We start from the raw sequence: 20,677 nt of genomic DNA on the forward strand, positions 1-20,677 counted from the left end.
TAGTGAAATGAAACAAAGAGTTAAGAGCAAATCGAAAAATTAAAATTAAAAAAAGATGTTTATTGGATGATTTTCAAACAGCCATGAAAAATTGGTCTTCTTCCCAGAATGAAATAGAATAAGGTCTTCAGTAAAATGTGTGATTACCTCATATAACTAATGCAGTTGCATCCGTTATTTCTGCTGTGCACAAAACTATCAAATACACATTTTGTTTCACTTTATAACCGTCGTTGCACAGCCGACCCAATTTCATGGGTTTACGACTACTAATGCTCAACTCCGCAGTCTTGTAATTTTAAACCTAATCCAGAAGACAAGGGAACTCCTGGATCGAGTGTTGGGAGAAATTTGCCTTCATGGAGGACTTTTTGATAGAGCTAACCCGCATTTGCGTTACAATAGAGGAAAACCACTTGAACCTCCCACGGTTAGCCTGGCGGCAAGGGGACTCCAACCCATGATCCGTCCACCACTGAGGATATTTCACGTCAACATAGTGGTTGGTGCAAGCCGGATGCGTAATTCGTATCGACTGGGATTTGAACCTGGTTCGCCTCATTGGAAGGCGAACGCTCTATCCCCTGAGTCATCGCGGCTCATCAAAGACTCATTGAGCGAAATTGTTCAACTCCTCACTCAAGGCGGTTTTCAGCTCTTGAACGGTTTGGAAATGGTGTGTTGGTTGCGAAACATATCTGCCAAGGGCAATCTAGGCATACTCTGAAGAATTTATAACCGATGAGTTTACAGGCCATTGCGAACGATCAATATCTTTACTTTCTAGTGTGTCCAATCTCTCTCACCTGTGTGGCCACTCATTGTCGTCCATAAACAGAAAGTCTGAACCTACCACACCCCCTAAAAGACAAATGATAATGGTCCAGAATAATCTCTCTGTAATACCACTGTGATGTAATATTGCCTCGCTCGAAGATCTGGAGACGTTTTTCAGCCATAGAGCTTGATGCTTGCCCATTACGTTCATGAATCTATTGTTGTGCACTGCATGTTCCCCTCTCTCTCTCCACACTAACTGTTGACAAGAATCACTATTCATAGTGAATCTGGATTCGTCACAGAACTTCACCCTGGACCATTACTAGTAAACCCAATCAATACGTTCCTTACACCAACCTAATCTTTCTCGTCCATGACGTGATTAGAACTGGATGCATGCAAACCAACTTGGTTATATCGCTGAAAGAGGGTTCTAGGTGAAACATGCGTACCGGTAGTGGTTGCAAGGTTTGCACTTATCTGTCTAGGAGTGACATTACTGTTCCTCTTCGTTACTGGGAATACATATAGTTACTCTTCAGGTGTGGTAGTCTATAACAACCACCGGTGTTCTCCCGCATTGCATCTCAACCTTCAACGATGTTTTTTAATCGTGAGATCATACTTTTTTACTCTTCCGATAATGCGGCCTCAGTTTTGACATTTTGACCTGCTTGCAGTTGTCTGACAGCTCGTCCACGATTGTAAGAACTCAAATGATATCTTGTTAACATTTTTCACTTAATTATTGCAGCACCACACTGAATTTATCAGAAATAAGTTTAACAACCTATGGTGTTATTTTGCTCAATTGCCTAATATTATGAACAGAATGATTGAGTTTGTTCGGAATACATTTTTTTTTAAAAATAATGCTGGTTAAAACAAAACATAATGTGTGTCTAAACTTCATTTCCATTACTCTAGATAATACTATTAAAGGTGTTGATTTAAAACATTATCATTCCCTTAAAATTTTTCAAACGTGTTAGGAATTCATTTAAATAAATCATTAAAGTTTATTTTTAAAGTATGTTTTGAAATCACAATTTATTATTTAAAATTTTCAATCTAATTTCATCTAAGTCATTTCTTCGATTTAAAGTGTATTTGATTTAGACTTGATTTAACAACTTTATTATTTATCTCGTAGTTCAAAATTTTCAAAGAGGCGAACATGAAAAGCTTCTTTCAATTTAATTATTCGAAAACGAGATTGCATAATGATAGGTTTCATTACCGATTATATGAACTACTATTCAATCTTTCAAAACTGTTTTGTATTAATATGGATTCAAGATTTTAAAGGAAGAACGCTTGTAAAATCTAAATTGCAAAGAAATTTGCTTCCTAATTAAATTGACTGGTTTTAATCATCATATAGTAAATTCTTTTAAAAAATTGCTTTTCAACTACAACACCAACGAATATTTTAGAGAAGATTGATTCAGTTTCATGAAGAATCCGATAATTTATTAATTGATTAAACATATGCAAAATGATGAATTGCTAAAATATTGATGATATGCTTTGGTTTCTTAAATAATACACTAATTGAAAAATGCTTTTTCAAACTATTCAATTATGTCAGTTTTCGTGCGAAATTTAATGAATTTTTAAACTTTACATCCGCCTTTGTTTCTCTATTTTCAACTATAAACAAATAACCAATACAAAGTAAATTTTGCAGCAATTCATCCGAATACTTTCAATTTAAAAGACAAACAAATAATATCTTTATATTCCATTCAACGACAGTTTATTTGTTTGTCAACTAATTGAATCAAGATTTTAATTCAAGCATATATATATTTTGAAAGAACCTCGTGAATTATCCAAACATTATAATAACGATGTTTTTTAAGCAAGAAACTTTGATTAAATATTTATTTTATGGTGAATATTTTTTAACAATGGTTAACTGTTTTCTTCAAATATTATGAATGTACTTGTAATAAACAAATTAATTTTACATAAAAAAAAACAATTAATATATATTTTTTTTACGCTGATAACGTTTGAAAAATCTTAGCTTATTTTTTTTAGAAGCTTTATTATAAATTTATTATTCCTTTTTTTCTTACAAACTTTTCTAGGAAAATAAATATATCGTCCACTTAACTTTTTTTTAATTTTTTTTTATCATATTTCGGCATGGAAATCATTAAATATTAATAAAAATTTCACTAAATTCGCGTAACTCTGCGACTCATAAAACTCTTATAATAAATGGCATAACATAAAAGAAAGTATTTTTCAGTTAAAGAGTGGTAATTTTAATCAGATACTATTTATTTACTTTCTTAAGAATGCAAGAAAATAACTAAAAAGTTGAATAAGTTGCAATGCGGCCAAATATTTAATTAATATATTGACAGCATTTGAATAGTATTATACCGGAAGTTTCATAGTCGCAACCATCTATTGACATTAATTTTAGAATTCATTTTTCAATATAAAATGTAGTAAACACATTAGAGATAGAGATAATAATCATTATTTGAGAAAAAAAAACAAATTTGGTATAAAAATCTTACGACAGAAATATATTACGAATACGGAAAAAATTGCAGATTCGATGTTGATAGCAGATGCTTAAGTGTTTTAGTAGTCATGGTGCCTAAAAGATAGCAGAATGCTTTAATGTGGTATTTTACACTCAAAAACTAAAATTAAACTGTAAAGAAATAATATTTATTCAGATGTTGTCGCCATTTAAGCTAGGTTCCATACTTATTACCAAGCTGAAAAACCCTGATGTTCTAGAAAATGATCAATTGTACGTTCTGCTTGTAATGGATTGATTTGATGAAGTAATTAAGCTATGGAGGAATGTACGATATTAAGTACGTAACCATTTCCCAGTTGTAGCATGAAATATATAGCCATTTCCCGATTCCTTGTTGAAAATTGTAACGAATTATTCCTCCCTCATATAATTGTAAATATTTAAAGAAATCATGGTAAGTAGATCCAGATACAAATGTGACAAAATAGGTCACAAAAATAGGCACGAAAACGCAGAAAGTACCCCAGTTGTAAACACTGAACACTTAAAGCACTTGAACCAGTTGAAACACTTGTGTTAAACACTGATAATGCAGCGTTAAGTATTTGACGGTATTTACTTTAAACAATTTATGGTACAGCTGTAAAAAGAAAAAAGTTTGTTTACAGATTAGACAAATTGCTATACTTAACATGAAGGATATTAATTGTCTAACCGTTCCTTCATGAATCAAAATAAGAAATCGTTCATTATTTTATTTCCTTATTTATGGATTCTAAAAATGGTTCGTGCTCCTGAAAATTTAGAATTTTCCTAGGCGCTTATAGCGTTTGCCTTTCACGTTTTTTTTAAAGTTAAAATAACTCGTCACATTAAAAAAATGAAACAAGCTATGGGATAGTGGTTCATCTCCCTCTGATTACTCTGTTTTAAATGAAAGCTAGAAGTGTTTGAGTAAGAAAATTATGAAACTGGCAGAAATAAATAAAGAAAAAGAAAAGATCCTTTGAAAATATACCGGGCTTAAGAATTTTTTAAACTACACAGACTGTATACAAAGTCTTAAGTTTAAAATATAACATGATTAAAAATTGTTAAAATTGAAATGCTCGATCTTTAAAACTTTCATTTTTATTTAAAAACGATGCATATTTAAAGTTGTCAAAAACTGCTTTACTAGAACAAGCTCCTAAATTAAGATCAGAACAGAACATGTGATGTGTGTATTAGACAAATATAAATAAATAGTCCATCGCCTGCCAGCCACTGTCTGAAACTCTGTCATAAATTCCAACAAAACACTCAGAGGAAGCACTTTACTCTTCTAGCATGTCAGTTTAGAAATGATAAATGAATTATGTAGTGAATGCTTCATTTATAATTACTCTGAAGTAATGAAAGGAAAGAACTATTGTGTTTGTATTAATACTGTGTTAAGAAATATTAAATTGTGTATTTGTTTGCCTACGTTATTCAGTATGAACATGATACAAAGAATTATGCATGTATACTAATGAAAGTTGCGAATTCTTTACCCTCAAGCACGCCATTGGCAACCGAATACTTGGGAGTTGTGAGTAAGTTTTGTTAAAGAAAATGTTTTGTATCAAATCAAACTACTATATTTTTCCTAGATTTGTGAGCCTTATTTAAAAAGTTTTAAAAATTGGGAGCAATTGTTTCAGAATAATTTTGTCTTTCTGTAATTTTCTTTTTATTAATGTTACCGTTTCAATTTTGTGATAAATGTAAGTTTTACACTCTGATATCTAAGACTGATTGTAAAGCTGTTTTAACGGAAAGGTTGGAAAAGTATTATCCAAAATATTTTCTTACCGAATTTTAAAAATTATTTTATGCAGATAATTATCTTTAACACCTTAAAGAAAGAAAGTTAATAATTATATTATCCCGCTGTTCTTTTTTAAGATAAAACTTGGGTGCATTGCAGGGAAAATTGTAGATCGGAGGACAGGACTTTATATCGCTTATTTGGTGAAACAATGACGTAAAAGACTGATGCGGCGTTGCTCGTTTCACATGAGTACCAATTTTCAGCTAATTTCATCAACGACGCAACTACCTTCTAGGGTTGTAATAGCGCTCTACAATTCTGTCATTGTTTCCACAAATAAATTTGGCCTTTTTATAGCTCTTGACGTGTTTGCAGATACGTCATTGTTTCAACAAATGAGCGATATATTTCATCACCAATAGGTCAAGCAAAAAACTGCTTACTGACAAAACTATTATGCATTTCCAAATTTAGGATAAAGCATGAACTAATTTTAAGCAATAAAAAATGCTTTTTTTGGGTCGGAAATTCAAAAAGAAAAAGAAAAAAAGAATCCGACAGAGAAGGGATTAAAGTATTGATGTTGTGTTGCCAGAGTGGAGAAAACTTAAGTTTACGATTGCGTCGCAAACATTAATTGAGATACTAAGCAGGTTAAGGAATGAAGAAAGAAAGGAGAACGAAGTTTCATTTATTTTAAACTAGAAAAACGAACGGGATCATAAGTATCGACCCAGAAAACTGAATATAAATAACAAATTGGATAATCCGAGTGTTTGAAACGAGCCGGAAAGTTGACGTTTCTTGTCTTAACTTTTCGATATGGTCGAGACGCCTTAGAAGAAACTGTTTTTTGAAACTAAATTTAAAAAGCTGGTTTAAATGTTATATTGACTTTTCTTCACAATTTACACTTGAAAGTTCTTGGTATGAAATTAATTAGAATTTACGTAGTACAGTGCGCAAAAAAGGACCACCGTGAATAACTTTAAATACTAATGATCAGATATTCACTTTCTAGGACTAAATCTTAATAGCTCGAAGGGTGTCCATAAATATTCTAATCAGTAAGTGGGATGCTATTTGAAAATACGAAATCAAACACAAAAACGTACTTTCTCTGAATAAACATAACTTTTTCTTAAACGGATTTGGATTTCTGACTCTCAAAACAGAGGGGGCGGGGCCATAATTAGGAAAATATGGTCCCAATTGTATGGTCAGGAGAAAGTTCCAAGTTTGAATCTTTCAATATTAATTTCACTTTTTCGCATATTTTGTTATTATCTCGAAAACTTTCATGTCAAGTAAAAAAAAATAATAATAATAACTTTTAGTAAATATTCATGGTTTTTTATTATTTTATTTAAGAACGCACGAAAAGACTTTGAATTGTAAGGTATAACATTTGTGCTATCATTTTAAAGAACGTAGCTTTATATATGGTAAAGTCCAAAATTTTAGCGAAATCGGTCTAGTAGTTCCTAAGAAGTTGAATTTCAAAACAATCAGACACTATTTTTTTAAACATTTTATTTCGTGGTCGATCATCAAAAAGCTTGGCTAGCATTTAAGAAGTGATATTTCATGCATTATACCAAGATTCAAATTTGCTAAGCGTGTTAGAACATTTATATTAATTTACACAATTTTTTTTCTCATTATTCTTAACTAATTTAACGAAATATCCGGTGAATACGTTATGTTGTGATTTAGATACTTTGAAAGATCTAAATAACATTGTTATGTCTCAAAATAGACTTGAATACGTTTTACTTTTAATATACCTAAGTATGCTTTAATATTTTAATAGGTTTTAATATACCTTTCCCTACGTCTTATATCATAAAAAATAACCAGTTTGTGAACCAATAAAAATGTATTCTTGTGAAAAGAGTATATATAACACATTTTTATAAATAAAATGTTATTTCTCATTCGAGGCTTTTGTAAATCATGTTAAGATTAATCTTTTTTAACTATTTGATTATATTGGTAATAAACAAGCATTTTAAAATTTCTTAATTAAGCAAAAAGAAGATTTATCTGATTTATACGTACCTTTTTCGTTAAGAAAAATGTCAGCAGAGCTATAGCCAAGGTTATTTTTTGCGACACATGAATATATTCCATAGTCGTCAGCAACTATATTACTTATAGTTAGTAAGGATGCCCATTGATTGTCACTCATATGCGTTAAGGAAATTTCATATTTATTTATGTTTTCCTTCATAACTGTGTTGTTGAATGTCCACACAATGGTTACATTTGGATTTCCATCAACGACGCATTTGATTCGACCACTATTATTGTCCATCTCACCACCACTTTGCAAAATAACGGGTTTGTCTAAAACAAAAATAATTTATTTAAGTCGATACAAAAACTATATAAAGCACATACAATTTAAAGCAAACTCAGTATTTCAGAAAATTTGAAATTATTTTTATCAAAATCATTTAGTTTAGATTTTATTTCATCTTAATAAAATACCCATTCATTCATAATGGTTACGTAGCTTCGTTTGCACATAGTTTGGGTCTGGATCAATCTAATTCCTGGAGAAAGTATCCAGGCAGATATATACATTCTTCGCATTCTGGGACTAAATTCTAATGGAGCGGAGGGGGGTAGCCTATATATTCTTATTCTGATTATATTAGTATAGACAATAAAATTATTAATTACCAATTAAATTAGTACATAGTTAATATTCTAATTATTCTTAATAATATTCTAATTATTCTTAATAATATTCTAATTATTCTTAATAATATTCTACATATTCTTAATAATATTCTACATATTCCTAATAATATTCTACATATTCTTAATAATCTTCTAATTATTCTTAATAATATTCTACATATTCTTAATAATATTCTAATTATTCTTATTAATATTCTTATTTTTATTCTAATTAATTAAATTCTAAATTCTAATTAATCAATATAGACGATAATTTTATTTAAGAAAATCAGACCAAAAAGCATACTTTCTTTGAATAAACATGCCTTTTTTTCGACGGATATGGATTTATAACCCTCAAATTATCTATATTATACTATATAGAGTAAAATTATATATAGTAGTAATATATAGTATTTAAATAAAATTATAAAGAGTAATAATATTTACTCTACGTTATTTTTTGCATTGAATATTTATTGGATAAATAAGTTTTAAAAGTGTATGCAAGAACTTCTAGATGGGAAAAATTCCCGAGGTATCGCGAAATACGTAAATAAATATATTACCATTAAGGGGATCAAACTTCAGACCTTCAGACCATTTCCTAATCAAACTATTGAGACCACATTTCTCAAACTGTGTCTAACCCCTATATTTTAGGGGTCAATAACCTGAATTTGCCAAGAAACAGGTATGTTTATTTAGAGAAAACACATTCTGTGTCTAATTTTGTAATTTAATATAACTTTTCTACTTTAATTCTCTAGCATATTTGAGGTCACCTTCTCGAACCATTAAGACTGAGTCCTAGAACGTGAAAATCCGTTTATTAGATCAAAATTTATTCGAGGTAATTTACGTAAATTAGTAAATTGTCAATGTTTCAAAATTTATTCAAAATAATTTACGTAATTTAGTAAATTATCAATGTTTCAAAATTTATTCAAGATAATTTACGTAATTTAGTAAATTATCAATGTTTCAAAATTTATTCAAATTTACGCTCTGTTTCTATAAACTATTGAATAAAACTGACATGTATTGGCACGAATAAAATATTTAATCACAAAAAAAGCAATTCGTTCGTATTATAGTGACAACTAAATTAAGTCTTCAAACCTATTTATATCTCTTCGCATGTTCCTTAGTTTAAGCATTGAACCTTTTTATGTGCTTGAACGCAATTATTAAAATCAGGCTAAGGTTTAATTTGTTTGATTTCACTCAAATAATGAATTAAAACATTAAAAATGCGGTAAACTAAAAATAGCTGTAAATATAAAATTGTTACGAAAAACTAAAGTAGTGTCCATCAATATCTCATCTCAATGTACATTTTAATCTTAATAGTGGTAGCCCACCCACCACATATCATGATAATTCAATTTTTTTGCGAAATTTATTAAAACCTACTGAACTATCTTTTAAGAGGATTTCAATTTTTATATAGCTTTAAGCTTTATTCAATTGAAAGCTGAGATTTTAACCCCAAATGAAATAAAATCATCTAGAAGCATTGTTTCCACCGATAAAAATATATCGATAAATGATATCTAGATACAAAAGAAATATCCTCAACTACATTCTTTTAACTTTTTGACGTGAAAAAAAAGTTTAAGGTTTGATTGACATTACAAACTAGATGCCTGCTGAAAGGATAAACAGCTTTCCGATTTTTTCTTTAACCTCGACATCTATATTGAACCTCCACTTGTATGATTTTTATTTTCTTTTCACTCGGGCCAAAATAAGAAAGGAAAAATAAAAGTAAAAGAAACTTACAGAGAACATTAAGCAGTACTGATAGAACGGAAGGAGCTGCTATGCCATTGTCCGCCCAGCATTCGACAGGGCCTCGGTGCTCCCTTGAGATATTGGCGATGTGAAGTATCGATTTAGTACTATCGTAGGTTGGCCGACTATTTCGGACCAATCCTTTTATCCTCCACTTTATCATATCCGTTTTGGCAGGATGAGCTGTTGCCTTGCATTCTAAAGTGACCTCGTTGCCTTCCAGTATCGGCCCTGAAGGAGTTGTAATTTTCACAGACTCTACTGTGGCACCGTCTGGGGAAATAGAAGAACTACATTTTTACAATTTATAGGTTGGCCGTTACTGCTGTAAAAAGAAATTTTAAAGAAAAATTGAATTGATATTTCAGATACGTTGTTTCGTGAAAACTTAAACTACTGAAAATAGAAAGTTATATTTTATACATTTTATAAAGAATTTTATTATGGTGCAGTTGAGGCAATACTGCAAAAATTTTATAGATTTTAGTAGCAGCAAATTGTATTTTTTTCGATCATTGTGAAAAGAAACATTACATCTCAGATGTGAACAGAAAATCTTAAATTACAATATATTTTCTTAGTTATTTACGCAAAAATAGATTTTAATATAATTTTTTTGTAAGCCATTAAAATTCGTTAGACTAATATATAAATATTGTCTAAATTTAGGATGTGTTTTTTTACCTGTGTCATTATTGATATTTCAGATTCACTATTGTATTTTAAAGGCACATTTTCACATTTCTCTATCATAAAATAAATACATTTCCTAAATTCTTATTCTTTCGCAAATTAAAAAAACATATATGCATTTGTAGAAGATATTTTACTAAAAAGACTTCATAAAGTGAAGCAGGATATCTTTTTTTTCGGAAAATCGAAGCCCTGAATCTTAATAAAGTTTCTAAACCAAGTTAATTATTAAGTTAAGACTTATATAGTTAAGTATATAATCTGTCCTAACTGGGATTTTAAAAAAAATGGAACTTCATATATCAGCTTGAATAACTTTTCTTTAGTTAACTAATACAGTAATCTGGCGTACAATAAGCTGTTGATCCAACGGAGAAGAAGAAGACTCAAAAATTTAACTTGACATTAGTTAATTAACATTTTTTCAATATTTAATAATAATTGCTATTTCATGGTTGTTAAGTATTATAATGTTTATTATTTTATTAATACAATTATTCCATAAATTTAAATTCATAAGTTTATTACACACCACTCTACAAATGTGTGTAATAGCAAATCATTTTATTTACGAGGATATTACCTTCGAATTAATGAAACAGGAAGGAAATCATCGTTAGAAATTGGAGAAAAAAATATTTTCTGATTGTAAGAAATATCAAGCAGTAAAATGCATGAGGACTGAAAAGCACTCTACTAGTATTTCAGATACTTTCAAACTGAGAAATAAGGAAATAATTTACTGCCTATAGTAACAGAAAAACAATAAAAAAAAACAACTAAATTATTGTTGAGATATCAGTCACTCATGGTTTCCTCAATGTTAAATACCAATGTCTAAATACAGTACTTGAGGTAGGGTTATTTATTTTAAAATAGTACTAAAAAAGTTTCTTACACAAAACATTGATTGTTACANTTTTTTTTTTTTTTTTTTTTTTTTTTTTTTTTTTTTTTTTTTTTTTTTTTTTTTTTGCCTGTGGCATTATTGATATTTCAGATTCACTATTGTATTTTAAAGGCAAATTTACACATTTCTCTATCGTAAAATAAATACATTTCTTAAATTCTAATTCTTTCGCAAATTAAAAAACATATATCCATTTGTAGAAGATATTTTAATAAAAAGACTCCATAAAGTGAAGCAGGATATCTGAGAGCAGGATATCTGTGAGCAGAATATCTTTTTTTTGTGGAAAATCGAAGCTCTGAATACTAATAAAGTTTCTAAACCAAGTTAATTATTAAGTTCAGACTTATTTAGTTAAGTATATTATCTGTCCCAAATAGGATTTCAAAAAAAAAAAAATGGAACTTCATATATCAGCGTGAATAACTTTTCCTTAGTTAGCTAATACAATAATACAATAATACTAATACAATAATACATACAATAAGCCGTTGATCCAAAGGAGAAAAAAAAGATTCAAAAATTTAACTTGACATTAGTTAATTAACATTTTTTTCAATATTTAATAATAATTACCATTTCATGGTTGTTAAGTATTATAATGTATATTACCTTATTAATACAATTATTCGATAAATTTAAATTCACAAGTTTTAATTTAAAAGTAATTAAAGTAAAATAAATTTTAATTAAAAAGTTTAAATTTAAATTAAAATATTTTAATAGCTAAATTCATACACACCAGTCTATAAATGAGTGTAATAACAAATCAGTTTACTTACGAGGATATTTCCTTCTGATTAATAAAACAGAAAAAAAAACATAGTTTGAAATTGGAGAAAAAAATATTTTCTGATTGCAAGAAATATCAAGCAGTAAAATGCACGATGACTGAAAAGCACTCTACAAGTATTTCAGATAATTTCAAACTGAGAAATAAGGAAATAATTTACTACCTATAGTAGCAGAAAAACATTAAAAAAAAACAATTAAAATTATTGTTGAGATATCAGTAACTCATGGTTTCCTCATTGTTAATTACTAATGTCTAAATACTGTACTCAGGGTAGGGCTATTTAATTTAAAATAGTACTAAAAAAGTTTCTTACACAAAACATTGATTGTTACAGTATTTCGACTTTGTCCTTCATCATTTTCAGCAGCGCATTCATAAGAACCAGAGTCCTTTCTAGTAACATTCCTGATCTCTAAGATTGGTCCAATAACAAATATCCGGTGTGTCTTATCTCTGTTCTTTATTGCAACTCCCCGTTTACTCCAGATGTAAATTATATTTTCCGGATATGCTTTTGCTGTCATATTAACTGTTACAGAGCTCCCTTCTGACATGTCTATTGTGTGAGAAGTCTTTAGAAAAACAGGGGCATCTGAAAGTAAAATTTATTGATTGGTATTTTATTGTTGAATTCATAAAATGAAGATCTAGGGGGGGGATGGTTTATATCCATTTTCACAAAGTCATGGTGAAGAACTTAGCCTCATTTTTTAAGGTTGTTACTTGTTATGGACATGGTAGGAATGCCACGTAATTTTGACTCTGGTTAGACGACGTGACCATTGCCAGAGCTTATACTAAACTCTCCATACTTCCCCACCTTTTAACGCGCCTTTTAACCAAACTTTTTACTTGTACTCTGTTACGTATACACACCAGTTATATCGGTTACTAGTATTGAACTCAACATCTCAAGCTCTCAAAACCAGCTGTGTGGGTTTTGAACCCCTTGCCTGTATCACCCGAATCCTGTTCGGACAACTACTACGTGCATTATTTGTGATGGCCGAACTGACTTCGAGAAGGCGAAAAATTAACGTTTCGATTTTGTGAAGTCCGAGCTGCGTTCTTTTCTACTTCAGGATACTTAATTCACAGCTATCCTAATAGATGGCACTAGTGTTCCTAGTTTTTCACAGATTACCACTTCAGTCGAGGGAGGGAAACGTGGGTAGGCGTTTTGGGATATACCATACTGTAAAAGATTTGTAAAATTTACGTATTGATAATAATATTGCTGTGTTTTTATGGTATATTATACTAGTAATATTTTAGTTGGCTTCAAAAGTTTGTTTAATTTGTTCTAGTTGAATAAGATGTGTGTGTAATTCATTACTTTTTTTATGTGCCTGTAAAAATTATAAGTAAGGCAGTTATTTCATTTAAATTTTTATTTTTGAAATCGAAAACCATTTCCAATTTTTATAATACCATAAAGAACAAAATTAAGCAGTCAAGAAAAATTTCCCTTTTTGGTCCATTTTTCTGAAATATGTTAAGGGTTACTGTTAAGGGGTTAATCGACTGTGCCACCGGAGCGCCATGGTTTATGTCAATGACAGGTGATTCTTAACCTTTTTACTTCAGAACTGTTCATCTGCCATGCGTCATAACTCCTTTGGAGATCCACTTTTACACGTTATTGAATTCTGAAAACTTGCTAATCAGCAAAATGTAAATTGACATAAACCCTTTGCCCCCCTTTATCTTCAATTATTTAAAAACATCATTTTATTGAAATTAATTAATTCTTTAAATTAAATCAAGAATGTTGAAATGCTACAAAAATAAATCTTGATGCATAAGTTTAATTAAATACGTAAATAAATAGGAATAAATCATAATTCTTGTTTGGTTCAATAATATATATGACGTACTGTATTTAGTTGTCTAGTTTCCAGTAATTTATAACTACTGATATGGATTAAATAACATACATTTTCGAAACGAATTTTGTTTTTAAAGATTATAAATTAGAAACGCTGAAAAATAGAGAAACTAATTTAAATAAGGATGCATGATTTCCGATGGTTTGATGGAATAAAGAATCTATACTCTTAAAATATTTAGAATATTTTTTTTATTTTTGTGTTTTCAATTAGGATTCACAAATAAATGCCTGGGTAACAATAAAGTTACTTCACTTATATACAGTATTTAATGCTTACCATTAATTCATTTTAATGATTAAAAATTTGTATAATTTTTATACGACAAAATGTTATTTCAAGTTAGCTAACAAGTACCACAAGCGAATTTTACTATATCAGTACAACTTACTTAGAAGAAAGTTACGCCAGCAGAAAAAAGAAGCTAGAAAAAAGTTAAAATAGCAGAGTTAGATGGGGTTTTTTTTCTCATGGTTTGCTTTTCGGTTTCAACACATAAGTTCTAATGAGCAAGAAGGTGAAAAGCTCATATAGTTTTTATTATTTTAGTATTAGATATTTGACGAGCAAAGTACTTAATCTCAAAGTATAAAAGTTGAAAGAAATAACTAAAAAATTTTAAATGAATTAAAACCCACCGAAATAATTTTATGAAAACTATAATTTATTTATATATATATATATATAACTGGAATTTTATATATGTGACCGGCAAAGCATGAAATATCGGCTTTATATGCAATGCCTGGGCATTATATATAATGCCTGACGTTTTTAAACGAAGTATGAAATATGAGAAGTATTACATACTTTGCCTAGGTATTATCTATAACTCCGGATGCTATTTAGGCAAAGTAAGAAATAAACGTCCTGATGAAGTTATTATTTAAATGATGTGCATGATACTGTGAATGACCGAAATCGGTAGTTGTTGACTTTCACCGGTGAATGTTGACAATCACATAGTCACTTTGGTGAATGTCCGAAATACTTATTACACCCGATTTTACATTAATTTATTCGTGGATATAATTACATTTATTCCATATTTTAATACTTACTGACGACAGATTAGAAGAAACATCAGTGTTTGGAGTATCAGGCAAATATATACCGGGCAGTGGCCCTTGCTCTTAAAAAAACATCAGTGTAGGGTATACCGGGCAATGGTTTTTTAAGGTCAAGTGCCACTCCCCGATATACATTTGCCTGGTATACCTTACACTGATGTTTTTTTTTAAGGTCAAGTGCCATTGCCCGGTATGCATTTGCCCAGTATACCCTACACTGACATTTTTTTAAGGTCAAGTATCATTGCCCAGTATATACTTGCCCAATACTCCAAACACTAATGTTTCTTCTAATCTATCGTCAGTAAGTATAAAAATATGGAATAAATGTAATACCCACGAATTAATTAATATCAAATCGGATGTAATAAATATTTCGAGCATTCACCAAAGTGACTATGCAATTGTCAACATTCACCGCTGAAAGTCAACTATGATTAGTATGATTAGTACGATAGCAAGGAAGTTTCATTGCATGATTCGTCTACCAATGGAGATATTTTTACGTCAACACTACGGTCAGATGTTCATAATTTTTTTTAACTTTGTAATCTATACAGCCGACCCAATGTTTGGGCTTACGACAATTATTGTTCAACTCCGTAGCCTTGATGTCCAGAAGACAAGGGTACTCCGGGATCGTGACTTCGCGGAGGACTTTTTGATGGAACTAACTCGCTTTTGCGTTACAAAGAAGAAAACCACGAAAGCATCCCTTACGTTAGCCTTACTGTAAGAGGACTCTAACCCATAATCCGTCTGCCACTGAGGATACTTTAAGTCAGCACTGTGGTTCGTGCAAGCCGGATACGGAATTCGTATCGAGCAGCCATCGCTGGAATCCGGTTCACTTCATTGGACGGCGAAAGCTCCATCCCCTGAGTCATTACGGCTTCATGTTCATTAATTATGATAATGATTAAAGGGATTAAATAGTTAAAATGAAATTTTTCATGTTGGAAAATATTTTCAAATGAACGAAATATAAACTTACGTCTTATCCGAAGAGGGATATTTTCTGTAACAACAGATTTGAGTTGTTCAATCTTAGAAGAGCAAGACATTTGTGAATTATCATCACTTGCAGAAGCTAAGAAAGATATTTTGCTTTTTGTAGAGAAGCCACCATAAGCTGAGCTAGTAGTCTCTTCTACGTATTTCTCTAGTTGTTTTCCATTTTTTAACCAAGTAATTTTTGACTTTGGATTACTGCTTGCAGTGACACACGTGACAGTTACCTGAAAATAAACATAACACCAATAATGTGCCTCTATATTGCTTTTTCTACACAGCAAATCAAAGAAGACACATTTCAGCTTTTTTTTTATTAAATTTTGTGATACAAGTCCCAAACAAATTTTTTTTGCTAAAATTAGCAAAATTTCTGCAGAATATAGCCCAATGGTGCCACTTAATATTGTAAACTAGATATTTTACCTTAATAAGAGTGTATCTTCTCTGCAAAAAAATACCTTAAATACTATTTCCATTTTAAAATTTGCAAGGTTAAGATGGTTTAAGAATCTATAATTCTTAATGGTATATTAATTGTAATTTGAATAAGACACGATATGGAACTATCATTACATTAAGTTGGCTGGTATAATATATTTGAATGCATGATTTAATGATGATCATTGCAAAATAACAAAACGCAATAGCAAAGAAGAACAGATTGAATTACTTCTGTTATAAATAAGCAATCAACAATCATATATACTTTTTCTCTCGCAATCATCATTTGCAATCTTTGGGAAAACAGCTACAAAAACAAACTATTTTGAGCAAAAAGTGATTGTTTGGGGGATCTATATCCCAATTACCTAATTACGATTGCTCAAGCAAGCCTAATCTTTATCAGTAACTATAGTTCCCATTATCTAAAAGTAGGGGATGCTTCCGGGTAAGAGTAGAGCTCTCCAGGTCAACTATGGTTAAAGCTGTTTACTGATAGTCAATAGCTCTGGTTCAGTCTTCTAAAAATAGCAAATTTTAATGATATACCAAATTTGGATTTTTAAATTATTTTAAAGTTTAAAATTAAATTTCCTTAAAAAAAAAGGAGAAATCCTAAAAGGATTTTCTTCTTCATATTTGCTTCAGAGATTTCAGCTCATGGGTCGTGTATATACATATAATAAATGCAAACACCTTTTTTTTGAAGCTTCTGAAAGCAATATGAAACTATGGAATTAAGTAATATTTAAAACGTTGAAGCATTAAAATACAATTTAAACAAATTAGATTGTACAAGAAAAGTAAATAAAAAAATTATGGCCGTTTAGTTTCATTTCTAATAATTCTAATTTTTTCAAGCACAAAAATTCTTTTTAAAACATATGCTTAAATTTTTGCCTCAATAATCACAAATACAATTTATACCCTCTTTATTGTTTTTAAAAACCTTGTCTAAGTATAAATTTTAACGAGTGTTATTTTTTTTATGTTTCAGGAACTAGTTCGAATTTAATGATCGTCACTTGAGATAATCACCTTCTGAAATACAAAAAACAAAGTTGGTCTTCTAAAATATTGTCATTTTGATGAAAAAAAAGAGCTCTGGAATATTTCGGTTCATTGAAAAACTGTCATTCTTATCGATTATTAAACTAGAATAATTGTGATCTCTGAAAATAAATGTGCATTACAATTTCCAGTTCAGATTACTAATTATGCTATGCATGCCAAGACAGACTAATTTAAAGTGGAAACTAATTTTCAGATGAAAAAAATATTTTAATCTTTTTAAAGAAGCTTGCTTAGCCGTGCATGAAAAAAGTTCAATTTAATCCGTATTATCTACGATTTATGTTTTTTTGTAACTGTATTATGAATAATATATCTGCAAATTTAATGATCGTAATTCATTTTCGCTAGTTTGAATTCGCAAAACAATTTTTTCAAACATTTTTTTTTTCTGTTAGCTTATCATGAATTTTCTTTTATAATAGCTATTTTAATTTTAAAGGTTCTTTTAAATTAAAAAAAAAAGAACTTTGTAAAAATAAATTCCTTAACTGATACTATTTCTACATATATTTAGCTTGTTTAAAAAATGAAGTTTATAATTTAAACGACAATTAATGACTGAAATCATCTATTTGTCTAATATTTAAAATATAAATTTAGTCTAACATTTAATTTTTATAAGACATTTTTAGCAACACTACAATTTTGTTTTTCCTAAAATCGAAATCTATTGCGAATAAAGCATGATTTAATTCATACAAATTTGCATGAATTAATTCATGCTATTTATATTTTTCCTCCATCTTAAAATGAAAATAATAAACAACCATATAAAGAAAGAGTAAATTAAAATTCAAAATTTGATTACACAATTTATGCAGTTTTATTTTTATGCTAATAAATTAGTATTGTAACTTTAATAATTTAATATTAACAAAATATCTCATGGGCCTAATTAAATTACTTATAAATCAAGTAACTGGGGAAAAAAACTTTGAAAAAAAAGCTATGAAAAAACAATTACATTTTCAGATAGTCGGAAAAGTTTTGTTCCATTAGTATTTAATAAATTAAAATTTTAAAATTTAATAATGCATATTAATGCGTACAATACACATATTAAAAGCAAATTACTTAATAAATTATTTTAGGAAACTTGAGCCGAAAAGCCTTTATATTATCTAAAAATTAAGCTCGAGGATCAAAAAATTAAGACATAATATTTTCTTCTTTAGAAAAATTAATGTCACAATTTGGATTATTCTCTTAATTTAATTGGTTACAATTTCTTTTTTAAATTTTATTTTTGATCTACTAAGCAATGTTTTTTTAAGATATAACAGTCACATATAAGATATAACAGTCATTCTTGACTACAGCGAGCAAATACGCTTTAAGGTTAACTTGCGTATCTTAAACTATCTTAATGTTGATTAAACGATGCAATGGTTCAAATTTAAAGGAAACGTAGATCAATTCAACACATACTTAATGCTTTATGAGATTTCCAAGATATTATATTTTAAATTCTAATTAAATTGTACCAATTTCTAATTAAATTCTAATGAATTCTGATAGCTAATTTTTATCACTTTGTAAATTTCATTGTGATTTATAGTGGCTGTTACATGTTGCATTTGTTGGAAAGATTGATAAAATGAAACAGTTTACAAATATTCTTTGATATTCGAAAATTGCGCTGTCTCAAAGTTTGAAAGACTCTTGGTTTTTCCTGTAAACATTCTTTAAACCAAAAGTAAAGATTTTTAATTTATACTCCAGAAGTAATTTTATATAACTAAACCCCTATGAGGTTACTATTAGAGCGCTTCATAGGGATTGACATAGCTTTATAAAAAGCTAATATTGTGAACATTTGATATTGTTTCTATGTTTGATTTTGTAACATTATATTATATTTTAAATTCTCTCATGGTCCCGGAAATTGAATAAACTTAAAATGTAGTTATGAGATACTCACATTTTCTCCTGTTCTAGGATCTACTGGATGTACTTGTATGGTCACATTAACGGGAGAAACTATAAAAGCAAAATAAAATAAAAAAATTTAAAAAAAAATATCAGCATTTTTGCTTGGATTTCAAACATGAATATTTTTGTAAATTGAATATTTTAATTTGAAAATTTAAAAATAAAATAGAAATTTTGCCATATATTGGGATATTTTTATTTTTATTTTTGTCGTATGCCTGTTTAGACAGTGGGGGTACGATTGTTCCTATTTTTCAGTGGCGCCATCTATGGCCAGGAATTAGACTTCTGCCACGCCATTCACACAACCACTACCCGTTTATAGGACGGGTCACATTCACACACAAAGGAGAAAGGACATAGAACACAGAGAGAGAAAGAATCATCCATGCCTTGCCCGGGATTCGAACCCATAACATTTCTCAGGCAAGTACAGTTCCCTGCCCCCTACACAGGCCGGTCGGCGATATTTTTATTACGTATATTTTATAATTTAGAAATGAAGCAAAAGCCAAATAATAATACATTTATATCCAGGGGACAAATCATCATGACTTTGAGTAATCATTCTTTCAGTGTTGATAATCATTATGATTTTTAAATGAGATCCGTACATTAAATAATAATTATACTCCGTATAATTGCAATACGGGGTAAGGTAAAAAATCTCGAAAGAAGTTATTGCATCATAAAATAGAAGTTAGATATTTTCTTTTTAATTTGTGTGTTCGTTTATTTTTGTCTTTCACTTCAATTATATAATTTTTTTATAATATATGGCTTAGCTGAAATTTTATTTTTATGTGTTTTTACTGTGTCGAACAAACGATAGTGGGAAATTGTTCGCTTGCTCTGTACACTATATTTGCTTACAAAAGTTTGGATTCTAAGTCTATAAATCTTCTTATCTTTTCCCCTAATCAAAAGATTTTAACCATAGTTTACTTGTTTTATCTACGTTGATTGAATAATTTAACAGCGCAAGCTAATAGACTTTCTAATTCGAGATTTAATAACTTATTTTAAAATATCATTCTAGAATCAATTCTAAAAATTCTCATATTTCTTATTCTATTTTAGTTTGAAGTTTTTTTAAAATTCTGTTAACAAACTAAACTGCATTGACGTCAAACACCATATAGCAAATATAATTACCTGGAGTATTTACCAAATATCTTGTCGACGTGGCCCCGCATATAATGTACAATCTAAATGCACCTTTAAACTTCGATTAAAAAAATGAATAGTTTGTGCAAAATCAAGGTCTTAAACACTATATCCTCACTCAT

The 20,677-nt window shown here is 29.4% G+C and overlaps 1 protein-coding gene across 1 annotated transcript in view; it reads right to left on the reverse strand.

Annotated features, from left to right (window-relative positions):
* LOC107453570 (synaptogenesis protein syg-2) overlaps nt 1-20,677 on the reverse strand; it is an 89,840-nt gene that overhangs the window by 14,490 nt on the left and 54,673 nt on the right. Inside the window, exons 12-16 of the mRNA XM_043041629.2 lie at nt 19,378-19,436; nt 15,922-16,165; nt 12,282-12,560; nt 9,558-9,842; nt 7,146-7,433 (exon numbers count right to left, since the gene is read on the reverse strand). Of these exons, the coding sequence (XP_042897563.1) occupies nt 7,146-7,433; nt 9,558-9,842; nt 12,282-12,560; nt 15,922-16,165; nt 19,378-19,436 (1,155 nt within the window). The remainder of the gene's footprint in view (nt 1-7,145; nt 7,434-9,557; nt 9,843-12,281; nt 12,561-15,921; nt 16,166-19,377; nt 19,437-20,677) is intronic.

The sequence above is a fragment of the Parasteatoda tepidariorum genome, chromosome 2, assembly GCF_043381705.1.
Source record: "Parasteatoda tepidariorum isolate YZ-2023 chromosome 2, CAS_Ptep_4.0, whole genome shotgun sequence".
Lineage (NCBI taxonomy): Eukaryota > Metazoa > Arthropoda > Arachnida > Araneae > Theridiidae > Parasteatoda > Parasteatoda tepidariorum.